Source organism: Fringilla coelebs (assembly GCF_963513975.1).
Source record: "Fringilla coelebs genome assembly, chromosome: 16".
In the NCBI taxonomy this organism is placed as follows: domain Eukaryota; kingdom Metazoa; phylum Chordata; class Aves; order Passeriformes; family Fringillidae; genus Fringilla; species Fringilla coelebs.
The window spans coordinates 15,715,134-15,731,657 of NC_140042.1; the positions used below are offsets into that span (position 1 = coordinate 15,715,134).

Consider the following 16,524-nt stretch of genomic DNA (forward strand, 5'->3'; position numbering starts at 1 on the left):
TAGAGCCCTGGTGGGGCCAGGGGAGTGAGGGGAGTGAGGAGACACTGGAACATTACCCTGGGGTGAGGCCATGACAAACACATGACATCCTCTGGCCCATGCTCCAGCAGTCCTGGGCACAGACAGGTGAGTGCTCCTTCCTGGCTCCCGGAAGGTCCTGGTCTCTTTGGTGGGGTGCAGGTACATGGCAGCAGCCCTCAGAGCAGCTGGGACACTGCCATCCCAGCCCCCTTCCTTCTCCCATTGAACAGCCTCTGGCCCCACGGGTTCTGCCAGCCCCCTGCCCTGCTCCCTCCCCAGAAGTGTGTGTCAGGACCCAAGGGAGGGGACAGGACCAGGCTTGGGTGAGTGTGACCTTACATCCCTTCTCACTCTTCACAGCCTGCCAGCTGTTCCCTGGGCATCTCCATGCTGAGCATTTACCTCCTGCTCTTGTTGGATCCAAAGTGGGCCCCTGAGAAACCACAGGGATACTTTTTCTCCCTTCTTCTGCCTTCAGTGATCTTTGATTTCAGTCGTCATATGACTCAGCTCCTGCATTTGATCCCTGGAGCAGGGTTTGCATACATGCAGCTGTGGCAGGAGTGTTGCTCGTTCCTGGCAGGCCAGGCTGGGATAGGGTTTCCTCCTGACCGAGGGGCAGCGAGTCCCCACGGCTCATCTGCTTCCCCGTGTGGAAGTCTGATTTAACCGGGGTGGTGTTAGTGGCTTGGAGGTGTCTCCTAGAGCTCTGCTGACCTGCTCCAGCATCTGGGCTTCTGAGATCCTGGCAGGATGGGAGTGGAGCGGAGCAGGTGTTCTCTGGTCCCTCTGTCTGTCCATCCCTACCTGCACAGGTCTGGAAGCATCAGGCACATTTGGGCGTGGGGCTGAACACTGGTTCTGGCAGTGGGTGTGGGACACGGTCAGTGGAAGGTGGCACCACGCAGTTCCCACGAAGGGCAGTCTGGGCACTGACCTTCAGGTGCTGCACCTTCTTGCTGCCTGTTCCCTGTGAGCAGCTCTGGTCTGGAGCAGCTCCTGACTCGCAAGGACCAGCCAGCAGTGGTGCTGAGCTCCCTTTGGGGTGCTGGGCTCCCTCTGGGGTGCTGGGCTCCCTTTCTTAGGGGAGCACAAGTTACAAATCCTGCAGAGGTTTTCAGGGAACAGGGATTTATAGAGTGCAGGGATTTGCTGGGCATAGATATTTGTAGAACATGTGCTGTCAGGGGACAGGGGTTTTCAGGGGACAGGGGTTTTCAGGGGACAGGGGTTTTCAGGGGACGGGGGTTTTCAGGGGTTTGCAGGGGTTTGCAGGGGCAGGAGTTCACAGGGAATAGAAGTTTGCAGGGGACAGGGATTTGCAGAGTGGCTGCAAGCTCCCACTGAGCCAGGCCCCAGGGCTGTGTGCTTGGCTCTTGGCACCAGAGTTCTGGCTCTGTCTGCCTCCTCCCAGACAGTGCCAGGGTTTTTGGGTGGTCACAGGGCTGTGATCACAACCAGCGCTGCCTGTTGTGTCGTGGGTACCTGGCACCGGGCTGACCACACTGGGCTTCCCCAGGAACTTTGATCATGGCTCGGGGCAGCTTGTCCTGCTCTGTCCTGTCTCCATCAGGTTCCAGTTAAAACCAAATGCATTCTCCAGCCTAAGCTGCACAGCCGTTTGAGCCCTTCCAAAAATGAAACAAATACCCACGGACTGCAATTCGAATTGCAGCTCAATTAGGGCTTGTTCCCAATGCGATCATAAAACCTCCAGTACGAAAACAAACAACCCAACCAAACCACATCCAAGCCTGACAGCATCCTCTGGAATGCCTTTAAAATAACAAGGAGGGCAGAGGAAGATGAAAGCAGTGTGGCCAGCGGGAAGAAGGCTCTTTGGCCCTGAGGGGCAGCTTGGAGGTGGGCTGAGCAGGTGTGGGGCAGGGCAATTTGGGATGGGGAGAGCGCAGGAAGTGACAGATGTGATGGAGACGGGCTCGGCTGGTACCGTGGAGATGTGGCCAATGCAGTGTGGAAGTGATGAGCGCGACAGACATGGGGCAGCCTGGGGCGAGGGTTGGGCCGTTCACAGGGGGATTTCACAGGGCGAGGAAGAGGAAGATGTAGAGGTGGTTTGGAGCGTGGTGGTTGCTCTCGGAGAGGCTGCGATGTATGAGCAGGGCGGGGGGAGCGCGGGGCCGGAGCCGGCGGCTGGAATGCGTGTCCCGCGTAACCCTGGCTTGCACCGCGTCCAGCCAGTCTGGTGCCGCGGTTCGGGTTTCACGGCGGACTTTAAACCCGGCCATATTTAGCGTGAGCCTCGCTGGCCTGTCAGGGAGGGGAAGCCGCAGCACAACTAATAAAAAAAGCCAAACAAAAACAATGTAATTAAAGAGACTCAGCACTGTGTGTTCCCATAGCAAGAACATTTACCCAAGACTTCCTTGCTCAGATACTTAATGTCAAGCGGCAATTAAAGGCTGGCTTTGTGGCGAGGCAGCGAGAGAGGCTTGCCCTGGCCGGGAGACGGGAGCCCAGAGCGTCCCCGGTGCCTGTGCCGGTGGGGAGGGACGTGTGCGGGTCACACAGGGATGCTGCGTCCCGAGCAGCAGCTCCCGAACCCCTCCAGCCTGAGGTGCCCTCAGTCTGTAATGCATAGACCCACTCAGCTCCATCCCCACAAAAGTTTGGTAGCACAGGAGCAGAAAAGTGGATTTTCTCTGGATTTTCTGGGTAGGAACCTCTGGACGGGACACGCAGCAGCTCTGCATGGTAAATCCTTGTGAAAACAGTAAAATCAGCAGAGCTGGGCTAGGTGTAGAAGCTTCCAGCATCTCCTTCCTGACTCAGATCTGTGGATGGAGACTGTGTGAGCCTCTGACGTGTTGAATTTCCTCCCTCAAGGGATGGTTTGGGGTGTCTGGAGCCAGGCTGTGCCCACTAGTGCCCCGTTCACTGCAGCCCAAGGTGTTGCTTATGGGCTGCTTGTGTTGGCAGCATCACCTGCCTTGGCTGGTGAGGCAGTCACTGTGCCATGTCCCCAGGAGAGGTGCCCCATGCCCTGGCAGTGCTGTGTGAGGTGTGTGTGCAGGAGGGTGCCCTGCGTGGCACAGCCAGGACAGTGGCACTTTGTGATGACAGCAGTCCTGACAGCAGTCCTGGCCCTGATGGCAGATGTCACTGCAAATGAAGGTCTGATTTGGGCTACATTTTCATGGCCATGGAACCACAAGATCCTTCTGGTCTCACTTTTAAGCAGTGATCAGGAGGTCTAATGAAAAAAATAAAGAAAAGCAAGAAGCAACAGCGTTATTGTGTTGCAGCAGAGTTTGCTCAAGCGTCTCTGCTGCCTTCCTCCCCAAAGGCGCTGCTGGGCCTGCAGCAGGGGGGTGTTTTATGGGACACTGTCAGTAAGTGATCTACTTGGTTGGCTCCAGACCTGTCTCGGAGTCCTGAAGTCTCTGTCTTTCCCAAATTCAGCCTGTGATTTAAGTGGGGATGAGACGTTTGGGCAGGCTCTTTTGTGCTGTGCCAGGGGACATGGCTGTGCTCAGGAGGACACTGCTGACCCCCAGCCCTGTGCTGTGGGATCTCGCGTGTCCAGCCTGTGTGAGTGCTTTCTGCCACAGCTGAATGAGGACTGCACCTGGGGGGTGAGGGGGGGTCCTTGCCATGTGCTCCCCGTGCAAGTGCTCCCCAAAGGCTGCAAAAACCCTGCTGATTTGGGGAGTAGCCTGGATGGCACAGGGGGAGTGCTCGGAGGGGAAGTGCTCCAAGGGGGAATGCTGCTCTTCATCTCCTGGAGAGGTGCAGGGCGCTGAGCACTGCTGGATACTGCAGATCTCTCCCAGGATGTGCTTTTCATTTGGGTACCGAGCTGCTGGAGTCAGCTTTCCCCTCCAGAGCCGTGCTGTGCCAGGGTGGGCTGTGTGTCCACGGGGGTGTTCTCTGCTGCCACTGGCCATGAGCTCCTCGGGCAGCACTGACACACCACGTGTGCCTGGCACGGGGACAGCAGGGACGATGTGCTGCCAGTGGTGCTCAGGAAGTTCTGCAGTGACCCAGGGGCCTGACACCACGCTGAGCTCCTCCAAGCATTGGGGTCTAGCAGCACTGGGCTTCTGGAGCCCCAGCAAAAATGTCCTGGCAGGAGAGCATCTATATAAGTTAGTTGTTATTGCTAAACAAAAGAGGCATGCTCGCTTCAGCTCCACTCAAAACAAAACCCAGCAGGTTTGCCAAATGGGGAGAAAAGAGAAAAGCTGGAGGAAACAAAAACAAACAAACAAACAAACAAACAAAGTCTGCTTTGGTGCCTTTCCCTGGACCCAGGTTTCAATAGGCAAGTGCATTTTCTAGGCACATGGATGTTTCTGTGGAGCAGGAATGTTTTTCTCCCTGTCTACATGGCCAGGTCACTGCAGAGCACCTAAATGCCTTGGTGGTCTGCACAGCCCAGGGTGGGTAACTGCTGTGCCTGCTGCTCCATGAGCCCTGCTGCCTTGCAGGGATCTGATCATGGCATTTGGTCCTAGTTCTGAGCGTGCTTTTTGGTGGGTTATGAAATCCCACTCTTTGGAAGGGCTCCCCATCTCATGTTCCATTTTTAATCCGGCCTCTATTTTGCCAGTCATGAAAAATTACTTATGCTTGGGCAAAAAGAGTGGAAAATGCAAACACATCAGCAGCTCCTCTTCATGCCAGACATGGCACTTCTTGTTGCTGTCCCCATGGCTGTGGGGGTGCTGCTCTGAGTGTTGCTCTCTGCTGTAGAGTGTTGGTGTCAAAGAGTCCATGGCCATAGTTGTGGACCCCCTGGACGTGGGTCAGACCAAGTGTGCTCAGGTGTGGAGAGACCTCTTGCACTCAGATTTTTCTCTCAGGAAACACCTCTGTGTTGATCTTGCCACTTGATCTCATAGGATCATACAGCCATGGAAGAGCTCAGGTTGGAAGGGACCTTAAAGACCATCCAATTCCACCCCTGCCATATCCAGGGACACCTCCCGCTGTCCCAGGCTGCTCCCAGCCCTGCCCAGCCTGGCCTTGGGCACTGCCGGGGATCCAGGGGCAGCCACAGCTGCTCTGGGCACCCTGTGCCAGGGCCTGCCCACCCTCACAGGGAACAATTCCTAATTCCCAATATCCCATCCAGCCCTGCCCTCTGGCAGTGGGAGCCATTCCCTGTGTCCTGTCCCTCCATCCCTTGTCCCCAGTCCCTCTCCAGCTCTCCTGGAGCCCCTTCAGGCCCTGGCAGGGGCTCTGAGGTGTCCCTGGAGCCTTCTCCTCTCCAGGTGAGCACCCCCAGCTCTGCCAGCCTGGCTCCAGAGCAGAGGGGCTCCAGCCCTTGGGGCATCTCTGTGACCTCCTCTGGATTCACTGCAGCAGCTCCATGTCACTCCTGGGCTGGGACTCCAGGGCTGGGGGCAGCTCTGCAGGTGGGGTCTCACCTGAGGGGCACAGGGGCAGATTTGCCCCCTCGTGCTGCTGCCCACACTTGGTGCTGGTCGCCTCTTGCTGAGAGCTCCCAGTGGGGATGAGCTTTGCTGCACTGGGTTGTGTCCCCCTGATAACTGGGTTTTAGGCTGCTCCTCTCCTTTGCCTGTTCCGTCCTTGGATACCCCTCTGGACTGAACTGGAGCATGGTTCAGGAGAGTATCCCTGGCGTCTTGTGCTAACACACCACTGACATCCACGTGGCTGTGAGGCTTCAGCAGACTCTGCAAGGGCCTGGTCCCTCTTCTGCTCCCAATGCCAACCCTTGTCCTTAGAAAGCCATCAGCACCCTTCAGTCTCTCTCCTTCGGGGTCCCTTTTTTTCGTGCACAGAGCCCTGCTGCTTCCTTGTTTGCTGCATCAGGCTGGGAATGGTGGGAGCAGCTCCCTGGAGTGACAGCCACCCACACTGACCCCAGAGGCTGCAGTGCAGGGCTGAGCTCATGGCAGCTGCTGTGCCTGGAGCCTGACCTCTCACTGCCACCCTGAGCTGCCACCCAGCAGTTTTTCCTTCCCACAGCCAGCCTGGGGCAGCGGGGCCCGGAGCCTCGGGGGGTGGCGGGTCACTTGGCTGTCATCCGCCTCTCTGGAAGGTCACTGCCCCAGCAGCAGCACTGCTGGCACATGAGCTGTTCCCAGCCAGGCTCCTGGTGCTGGCAGGGCTGTGGGATGGCCACCATGGCCCCCACCAGCCACATCATGGAATCATGGGCTCCTCTGGCTCGGACGGGACCTTAAAGATCGTTTATGTCACCCCACCCCTGCCATGGCAGGGACACCTTCCACTAGCCCAGGCTGCTCCAAGCCCCCGTGTCCAACCGGGCCTAGAACACTTCCAGGGACCCAGGGGCAGCAACAGCTGCTCTGGGCACCCTGTGCCAGGGCCTGCCCACCCTCATGGTAAAACATTTCTCCTTGTGTCTGGCTGGTGACCTGTGGGCAGGGGTCATTCCCTGCCTGCCCAGCGCCCGCTGGGCAGGGCTGTCCCAGCCCCCGGCTCTGCTCTCGGGGAGCACAGCAGCCGTGCCTGTCAGGGACTGGTTCTCAGCTGGAGAGTCAGAGGGGCTACGCCCTTCCACAAAATGCACTTAAAATCAAGGAATTGCAACAATTATTAACACTTTCCACTAGACCACAATCTGCAGTGTTGCAAACATTAACATTCAGAATATCCATAAACCACATTGTAAACTATCCAGTAGATTTGCTTGTGTTTGATGCTGGAGGAAGGGAAAAAATGAAGATGCCTTATGCTCATCCATTCTCATGTACTTTTTAAAGAAAAGAAAACCACCTCTATTGCATTGGTTTCCTGAGACAGAATCATAGTTAGAATCACTAACGTTGGAAAAAACATTTAAGATCATCAAATCCAGCACTGCCAAGGCCACCACTAAACAATGCCCCAAGTGCCACATCCACACAGCTTTTAAATCCCTCAAGGGATGGTGACTCCACCACTGCCCCAAGCAGCTGTGCCAGTGCCTGACCACCCATTCAGGGAAGAAGTTTTCCTGATATCCAATCCAAACCTCCCCTGGCACAGCTTGGGGCTGTTCCCCTTGTCCTGTCCCTGTTCCCTGGGAGCAGAGCCCGACCCCCCCGGCTGTCCCCTCCTGTCAGGAGTTGTGCAGAGCCACAAGGTCCCCCCTGAGCCTCCTTTTCTCCAGGCTGAGCCCCTTCCCAGCTCCCTCAGCCCCTCCTGGTGCTCCAGACCCTCCCCATCTCCGTTCCCTCCTCTGGACACGCTCCAGCCATGAGTCCCAGAACTGACCCCAGATGGATCTGCCCAGTCCCAGCTTATCCTTCCACAGAACCTCAGCTCTTTGATGGAGGGGGTGATGGAGTTTGCTGGTGTGTGGGTCTGTGGCATTGCAAACCTGGTGTCCACATCCCCTCCCTGCTGGTCACAAACACATCCCCCAAGGCCAGAGAGCCGAACTGCTGGGGCAGGCAGAGCGCCTGTCCTCTGCTTGCAGACCGTAGGACAATAATTAGCAACCAGAACCATTTGTGGCTGGGATAAATTTAGTTTGGCTGCACTGAAACTCTTCAGGCCGAGAAGGTGGGATCTCCTCTGACACCTCCCTGCAGGATGAGGTTTTGCCATGGGTGAGCTGGTGTTGGCTGGTCAACCCCTGAGGGCAGGACATCTGCAGGTGTTGTTTTCAGCTATCAGTTGCTCCAGGGCAAAGTTTAGCTGTAGATAAATCAAGACCATTTCACTGAGTCCAGATGACTCATAACCACAGGGCAGGAAACTCTTTTATCTTGGGGGCAGCTGGTTTAATATACATAGATGTTCACTCCTGAGCGCTGAATAATTTCCATCTCTTTACTTCTCATTAAAAGCAAATCAGAGGAGGGAAAACAGTGAGAAATTTCTCTCTGTCTCTGTTTCTGCAATCTCTGAGAGAGCTTCCTCCCAGCTGTGCAGTCTGCCTGCACTGGGTCATTTGCTGTGTATTTTAATTGGCAGAACAAATGACTTTCTCTCCAAAGCACCACTCCATTTGAAACCCTGATTCTGCAGGCACGAATGGAGCAGGGATCTGTTACAAGCTGCTCCAGCTTCCATGGAGGGAAGAGCATTCTGTGTGGGAGGGCATTGTTGCCTCCTTTGAGGGGAGCTGCAGTGGAATTTACATATCTTGTTGATGAGCCTGCTGAAAGAGCCATCCTCACCTCTGAGCAGCAGCTAGAGGTGGAGGGGAGGGAGAAGAACTTGGGCAGCAGGCAACTCTTAGACACAAGAGAAAGGGCAAGGTTTTGCTGGAGAACCTCTCGAGTCAGTTCTCTTTCCTAAATATGCCAGGCAGTGCTTTGCATCTCAGGCTTCTCCTGAGGGTCAGGACCTGCTTTTCTGTCTCTTCCTGCCAGAACAGCTCTGCCTGCTCAGGTACAGGTGGCTTTTCTCTCATCTGAGCTGTGCTCTGTTCCACCCCTGTGCCCTGCCCTCTGCAGAAGGCTGTGTGTGCTGTGTGTGAGCCCATGGCATGAGGAGCCCTCAGGAGAGGCCGTGCCTGGAGCTGCTCCCTGTCCATGATGACACAAGGTGCACACAAGCTGAGACACCGTGTCCAGAGCCAGGCAGGTCCCAGAGACCGTAGGACTGCTTTTCCACCCTTCCTTGCATGGTGCAGGTCTCTCCCAGCATGGTGAAACATTCCTGGGTGCTGATCCCTCCCTTCCCACCAGAACAAGTAGGACTCTGCTGCTCAAAACTCACCCACTCCAGGCTGCTCAGGGGCACTTTTCCACCTGAAGTGACAAAATTCCTGTCTACTTTTGCCAATGGGCCTTTGGTTGGTGTGGCTGGTGCTCAGTGTCTGATCCATGAAGCCCTGTGCTCAGATAATGTCCATTTCTGGAGCAACCCAGGGCAGCAACTTGACACTGTGGCTTGGGCCACACTGGAGCCCTCTAAATCCACAGGCTGAAGCTGATGAGATGAATGATTGCCAGGAGCCAACCTTCGCAGCATTTTCCACTCTTAAATATCACAGTAATAAAAGGTAAAATCATTAAAGTCCTTCTGCAGCCCCCTGTGCCTCATCTGCAACGAGGGCGAGAAGGGCGCAGAGCGAGGGGTTATTAATATCCTGTCTCCCGATGATGGCTTTATAAACATCCTTACTGCAGGCACAGCCTCGCTGGGAGCTCTGGCATGACCTTCAGCCAAATGCCATGCTTTTATCACACTTGATATTTAACCAATAAAGCAAGGGGAGGAAGACTTTGCCCCTAAATATCTGAGCTTATACACGAGGGGATGGGGCCCAAACTGAGAGAAACTGTGTTAAGTGTAGCCATGCTAAATGCTCCTTAGACCTGATGCTCCTCTCTGGGAAGTGTGCCAGAGCTCCAGCAAGAAGGGGATCAGATGTTTGACGCAGTGGAAACCCTCCATGCCGCAGGGGATGACTCATGGGCAAAAGCCCCACACAGCATCAAGGCCACACTCATGCAAAGCAGGGGATTTGCACTGGTGGGAAGAGGTCTTGATGGAGACAGGAGGGTCCTGACTGCAGGGAAAGGAACAGCTCCCACTCTGGAGAGCCCCAGAAAAGGCACCAGCTTTCCTTGTGACTGGTAGATCTTGAAAATAAGAATCAAAATCGTGTCCCAGTGGCAGGGCATTGGAACTAGGTGGTCTTCAGGGTCCCTTCCAACCCAAACCAGTCTGTGACTCTATAACCAGAGAGGAGAAAAGATTTTGCAGGTTAATGGATGGAAAAGGTAAGGAGCAGCTGTGAAGCATGGATCTCTTGGTCAGCAGAAGACTGGGGTCACTGGTCCCCATCAGGACCTGGCATGGTCTGGATGCCCTTAGAAATGGCCCTTAGTGTTCCCTGCTCCCATTTCACTCCCAGAGGGTGCCCTTTGCTGGAATAACAACTCTGAGAAAAGTCATGAACCAAAAAGGGCTGAGGGATGGTGGTAAATGCAGGACACAGGTTCCTGCAGAAGGGTGGGTGTGGAGAGGGTACATGAGGTATCCCAGGCCAATGGTGATGGACAGCAATCATCCAGCATGGGTCTGGGGACTGCCAGGCCCAGCAGCCTCCACTGCTGTGGGGGCTGGGCATCCCTGGATGGGGCAGCCCATCTCTGTAGGGGCTGGATGGTGGGGACTGGGCGTGGGGAGAGATTGCCCTGGTGGGGCAAGCTTGAGGCTGCTTTGAGCATCCCAGCTTGTGTCTGGAAGGAAATGTCTTACCTGCAGGGATCATATGAGCCCCTTGGCACCCCTGCAGGGCCAGCAGCCAGGAGCAGATCTGCCTCAGCTGAGAACAGATGGGTGAGGGCATTGCTGGCACTGGCAGCCGCTGACTTTGGTGCTGCCTGGGAGCGCTCTGGCTCTCCGATTCTTGTCTTGGTCCTGACAATGCAGATGTGCCTCGGCCTTTCCGGCACATCCTCCATGCCCCTTTTCCCTCCTGGCTTTTTCCCAGGTCATCCTCCCCTAAAATGACGCAGCAGATGCGGGACCTGCAGCTGGCACAGGCCAGGAAGCCACCAGGCCCTTCCTCACCAAACGCGGCCAAGAGGCTCTACCGGAACCTGTCCGGGAAATTCCGCGTCAACTACACCTCCTTCGACGAGGGCAGCCTGGTGGGACGGGGCGAGAAGGAGAAGCTCCGCAAGTCCTACCTGGTCAGTGCCTGCTGGCTCCATCCACACGGGCACAGAGGGTCTGTGGGGGCTGGCTCCATCCGCATGGGGACACAGGGTCCCTCTGTGAGTGCTGCTGGAACCTGGGTGGGAGCACAAGATTGTGTTAAGTGAAGCTGTAGCAAGTTCAGTTGCAGGTGGTCCAGGTGTTTGCTTGACATCATCCAGATGTGTCTGCAAAGAGCTGATGCTCTCAAGCCCTTGGGATGAGGACACCCTCTCCCTGATTGGGTTCATGGGGTGCTAGTGAGGGTCCAGGGTATGTGGTGGGATGGAGGAGGGTGCCCCGTGCTCAGCCCAGCTGCATTTCTCCTTTCACCCAGTTCCAGAGCAATGCTGCGCTCTTTGAGGCCGTGGAACTGCAGGATCTTGACAGGGTGCAGGAGATGCTGAAGCACTACAGCCCTGAGGAGCTGGACCTCAACACCCCCAACAGCGAGGGGCTCCTGCCCCTGGACATTGCCATCATGACCAACAACGCTCCCATCGCCAGGGCCCTGCTGCAGGCCGGAGCAAAGGAGAGCCCACACTGTGAGTTGGGACAGGAGTTGTGCTGTGCCCATCACCTGGGTCTTCAGCCTGGTGTAGCGGAGCACCCCAGGCATTGGATGCAGCTGGGGAGGTGATCGCTGGGCTCTGGGACACCGGTGCAGGCTTCAGCAGGGCTCGCGGGGAGCTGCGCACTCTGGCAGACCCCGGGACCGGGACGTGGAGAGGAGGATGGGGTCTCAGGGTGGGCGTTCTTTGCCAGCAGAGGCAGAGCTTGCCCTAACCGCCTTCTCCTCCCTTTCCTCCTGGGCCCGCGGCCGTGTGCACCCTCCCGCAGTTGTGAGCCTGGAAAGCCGCTCTCTGCACCTCTCCACGCTGGTGCGGGAAGCGGAGCAGCGCGTCAACGAGCTGATGGCGCAGGTGGTGAATGAGGCGCCCAGCACCGACTGCTCCGAGAAGGAGAAGCAGCTCAAGGCCTGGGAGTGGCGGTTCCGGCTTTACAAGCGCATGAAGGCAGGGTTTGAGCATGCCCGTGAGTGACCGCAGGAGGGCTGGGGGGCTGTCCCTGCGCCGGGGGAAGCTGCGGGGCTGTGCACCCATCACCTGCACCCTGTGGCCAGGACTTGCGGTGAGGGTGCTTGGAGGGGAGAACACGTTCCATCAGGGAATGCATCCCTGGGACCAGGGAGAGGCCCAAGAGGGACACAGGGAGGTCCAGAGCGACCGTTGTCGCTGTAGCAGTCCCTGCCCTCTCTGTCCCCAGGAGTGCCAGATGCCCCCAGCAGCGTCCACCTCTCTGTGGCCAGCAGCACCTCATTGCAGGTGACCTTCTGGGAGCCCCTGAGTGTCAACTCAGCCGTTGTCACCAAGTACAAAGGTAAGGACCGGGATCTCTGCAGCAGGGCAGGGTCACACAGCCACAGCAGGTGCCTTGCACCCCGTGGCAACACAACAGAGCCATGGGCAATGCTGCCAAGCCGCAGTCAGGCCACTTGTGTGCTGGAGGACAGAGGAAGCCACAGCTGCTGGACAGCCTGGCCACCGCCCAAATGCTCTGAGCTGGACCAAACATGATCCTGCACCAAGGCAAAACTTGGGGTGTCGCTTGTTGGCCACCCCCTCATCCTGCACACACACTGGGGAAGACTTGGTTGTTATGTACCCCTCACCCACTTAAACCAGATATTTTTGGCTTCTGGAAGAATTTCTTCCATCCCCCACTCCTGAGCCACCAATTAAAGGTGCTGACCCCATCTTATATGGCTTGGTGAGGACAGCAGCTCCCCATGACCTTCCCCCCTCTGTGAATCACCTTTTCCATGCCTGCACTCCGCTGCCTCCATCTCCTGTGCTGTCTGCAGTCCCCCTGCAGCTGCTGTCTGTGACGTGCTGCCCCAGCCCTGGTGGCCTGTCCCCACTCCAGGGCCTCATGGCACCTTGGCATCTCTCTCCTTGCAGTGGAGTGGAGCTGCTCCCCCACCTTCTCACCGCTGCTGGGAGAAGCTGTGATTGACAAGCTGAAGGACCTGCACTTCACCATCCAGGGGCTGGTGTCGGTGAGTGCCAGGGGTACCCGGCGGGCAGGGCTCAGCAGGGAGAGCCCACAGCTGGGAAAAGCCACAGGCCATAGTGCAGCCCATGAGGAGGGGATCAGGCACTGCCGCAGGCTGCCCAGGGCAGTGGTGGAGTCATCACCCCTGGAATGTTCAGAAGATGTGTATTTGGTACTTGGGGACATGGTTTAGTGGTGGCCTTGGCAGTGGTTGGACTCAGTGATCCTAGATGCCTTTTCCAGACTTAATGGTCCTTTGTTTCTATGATCGTTCTGAGCAGGAACAATAGGATTGTGCCACGCTGTGTGCCATGGGCACAGCCTGGGCAGAGCCAAGAGTGGGAGAAGCATCTGTCTGTTCCCTCATGGCTGCAGCCCCTGACAGTGGGGCACCTCCCTGAGAGGGTGCCTGGGGACTCTGCAGGGACAGACAGAATGGGCCCATTCCCCCAACACTGATTTATCCTCCGTCCCCCTCCCCACTCCTGTCTGCACCCAGGCTCTTCCTGGGCAGTAAATCAGCAGCTCAGCCCTCTGCCACCTGCATAGTCCAACCCCTCACCCCAGCCCCAGTGTCACCAAGAGGGGGGACCAGCCCCATCTTCATCTTGGGAAGCTCAGCAAGGTCATGGCTGGTGGGACTGTGGCTCCCTGCTGTTTTTTCTCCCTGAGAACCACAGGAACCATGCCTGGGCCGGCGCCAGGGACACGGGGACTGCGCTGGGGTGGAGCTCAGGATGGGAACACGGGCAGATGCTGGGATAATGGGGTCACCCTGAGCAGGGGTAGGCAGGCAGGGAGCACAGATTTGAGGAGCAGAGAACCCCCTTGGTGAGGTGAGAGGGGCTAAGGCCCAGCAGCCGTGCCGAGCCCAGGAGCGCTGTCAGGGCTGCCGGCAGTGCGGCAGAAGGGGCTCGAGCGGAGTCTGGAGCAGCATCACTGCAAGGAACTGCTCCGAGCCCATCAATCACACTCTCAGAGCTGCTTCACAGGCTCCTGTCGCCTTCATGAGTGCCTGGAGGCCTGGCAACATCTGGCAGCTTGGCTGGGCTTTAATCAGAGGCTTTAATCACTGTGACTGTGCTACAAGCCCTTGACAGTGCTGGGCCAGCTCCCTGTCTCCAGGGGCTGGATCCTTACATGTCCCAGGGGGTCGCCAGCACCCCAATCCACAGAAGCACTGAGTCTTTCAGGCTGGAGCATCTCTGGCAAGGGACATTTGCAATGTCCAGTCCTTCCCCTGTGTGCCCCAAACCCACCCAGCAGGGCCACAGGGATTCTCTAGTGCCTCATAACAAGGGCTTTGTACAGGAGGGGAGGTGAGAGCCAGTGACCTGGGCTGGGGGAAATCCTCCTTGCCTCACCTGCCAAGCTGGGAGAGGTGAGGGCGTGCTGAGTGTGCTGCTCTCCTTGCAGGGCACGGCGTACCACGTCCGCGTGTCTGCCTACAACATGAAGGGCTGGGGTTCCCCACAAGCCTCCACACCCCCCTTCGCCATCCCTTCCAGTGAGTACCCCTGGGAACACCCCCATGGCAGCCACCACGGGGCAGGGGGGACAGGACAGCCCCCTGTGCCATCCAGGGGTCCCTCACTGCTGGGATGGCAGACGCAGAGTTTGGAGTCTCGGGCCAGGCGGGGAGGCTGTGCCTGAGGCTCTGGGATGCTGCCTGCAGCCAACAGGTGCTTTGCCAAACTGAGTTTTCAGCCTTGAATTACCCTTGCCACCTGGGAAAGGCTGAGCCTTTTCAGGCCACCTGGATCAGCTCATCCCATGGAGGAAGCTGGGAGGTGGCAAAGAGCCAGGACTCAGAGTAGTCCTGGGTGGCAGTGGCCTCCCACTCTGTGCCACCACATTGTCCCTCCCATCCAGCCCAGACTCAAGGAGCTGCATTCCCTGGCATGGAGCTAGGATGGGGGTCACGAGCCCCAGCAGAGACCAGCTCTGGGCTGTCAGCACTTTCCTCCCCATGCTGACCCCAGGAAAGTGTCAGCAAACAGCCACCCAATGTCACACAAGGCACCCCAGAGTGCTGGGTGGAGAAGGGCCGGGAGGACTGAGCTGGAAGGAGCAGCCCAAAGGTGAAGTTCAGGACTAAGGAGGCTCCAGGATGCCACTTGTCACCAGTCCCAAAACAGGTGCCTGTGTGGTGTCCCGTGGGACTGGTGCTGTAAATGGGTAAGGAGCAGCCCTATGGGAGGCTGAGCTTGTCCCAAGCTCATGGAAGCACATCCTGTCCCACCATGCTGCAGGCACCCAGGGAGCAGGGAGGGCACTGGGAACAGGTGGAGGCGAACAGTAAGGGCTCAGAGATGGGCAGCACCATGCACAGCTCTGGCTGCAGATCCAGAGAGCACTGAAATCACCAAAAATCCATTTGCATGTCTAGGAATGCAGACAGCAAGGGCACAGCAGTCTACCACTGTGGCATTATCTTGTCCCCGTCATGTTTGCATCCACTTTAAAGCCCATTTGCCACTTCACACAGGTCACATTCCCTGTGACCAAGATCCAGGTGGCATCAATTGAGTGTGGCTGAAGTGAATCAGACAGGAGTGGGGTTTATTTATTTTTATTGCCAGTAATATTTCTCCCTTCAGCAGAGATCCCTCCCTGGCCCAGCAGAATATGGTCAGGCACCTCCCTGGGTGTTTTTAAAGCTACTAAAAATAGCAGCAAGTTCTAGCCAAAGTTAACAGAGCTGAACTTTCCATGGAAAACAGCAGCAGGCAGGACATGGGGTGTTTAAAGCAATTAATATAAAGTTGAGGGAGAAGAGCCGGCAGGTCCCCAGCCCTGCTCTGGGTCCTGCTGCTGTCCCACAGCGGGTGGAGCTGGAAGGAGTTTATTTATGTGTTTGTCGAGGTAAGCCCGGCTTCCAGTGCTCATCTGGAGTAACTGGGGAAGACCTGGAGGAAGAGACTGGAAAGAATTTTATTTTTTAAGGCCAGTGAAGTGTAGCAGCAACAGACAGAACCTTGTTCCTTCCCCCTGATGTGTCCCTGCCATGCTGTGGGGAGGCTGGTGGCCACGGGGTGCTGTGCAGAGCCGGGTGTTCCTGGGAAGAGGGGCACAAAGCTGGGATCTCCCAGCACACCCAACTGCTGCCGTGCTGCGGCATGGGGGGGACACCCAGATGATGTGGGAGGAGGGGATGGGAGCCCTTTTGCCCCGGGCAGAGGGTGCCGGGGTGATGCTGCTCTGTCCCCACAGACTGGCGGGAGTACGACGGCCGGGCGCCGCGGCGGAGGGGACAGGCTGAGGCTCTGGACCATCTCCTGGGCCAGGTGAAGACCGTCCACCAGCACTGCATTTGCCACGGTGAGCCCACAGCACGGTGCTCCAGCGCGGCTGAGTCCCGGGGTTGTGGTGTGACCTGCGGAGCTGGGGTGGTGCAGGAACAGCTCTGTGCCATGGATGTGAAGAGCAGGGAGACAGCTCAGGCAGCGGAGACCTCAGCAGAGCCTTCCCAGTGGGTTGGTATCAGCTCTTCGTCTCCTGCTGCAGCATCCTCTGCTCTCTGCTCCACAGAGCCCTGCAAGAACCAGCCCCAGAGCAGGAAGCATTCAGTCTCCAAGAGCCTCAAGCACCTCTTCCACCCTGGCAGCAAGTTTCTCAAGACACTGAAGCGGTGAGAGGCTGGTGCACGGGGATGGTGAGAGCCCCTGTCCCAGCAGGGCTGCAGAGCTGCCCATCCTGAGAGCTGTGCCTGCACACTGGGGGCGGGGGGTGCTCAGAGCAGGGTCTGCACTGGGAGTGAACTGGGGGTGTCAGTGAAGATGAGTCCCATGGCCCAGAGGTCAGAGGTTCTCTTGGTGTCTCTGTTTGGACTGGCCAAGCTGTGCTGGT

The 16,524-nt window shown here is 57.3% G+C and overlaps 1 protein-coding gene across 1 annotated transcript in view; it reads left to right on the plus strand.

The window, feature by feature from the left end:
- The window catches only part of LOC311160121 (ankyrin repeat and fibronectin type-III domain-containing protein 1-like), a gene marked incomplete at its 5' end in the record, with an annotated part of 255,498 nt that overhangs the window by 229,493 nt on the left and 9,481 nt on the right, over positions 1-16,524 (plus strand). The window contains 8 exons of the mRNA XM_084216603.1: positions 10,415-10,616; positions 10,958-11,165; positions 11,461-11,655; positions 11,887-12,000; positions 12,582-12,679; positions 14,092-14,182; positions 15,889-15,996; positions 16,207-16,306. Of these exons, the coding sequence (XP_084072729.1) occupies positions 10,415-10,616; positions 10,958-11,165; positions 11,461-11,655; positions 11,887-12,000; positions 12,582-12,679; positions 14,092-14,182; positions 15,889-15,996; positions 16,207-16,306 (1,116 nt within the window). The remainder of the gene's footprint in view (positions 1-10,414; positions 10,617-10,957; positions 11,166-11,460; positions 11,656-11,886; positions 12,001-12,581; positions 12,680-14,091; positions 14,183-15,888; positions 15,997-16,206; positions 16,307-16,524) is intronic.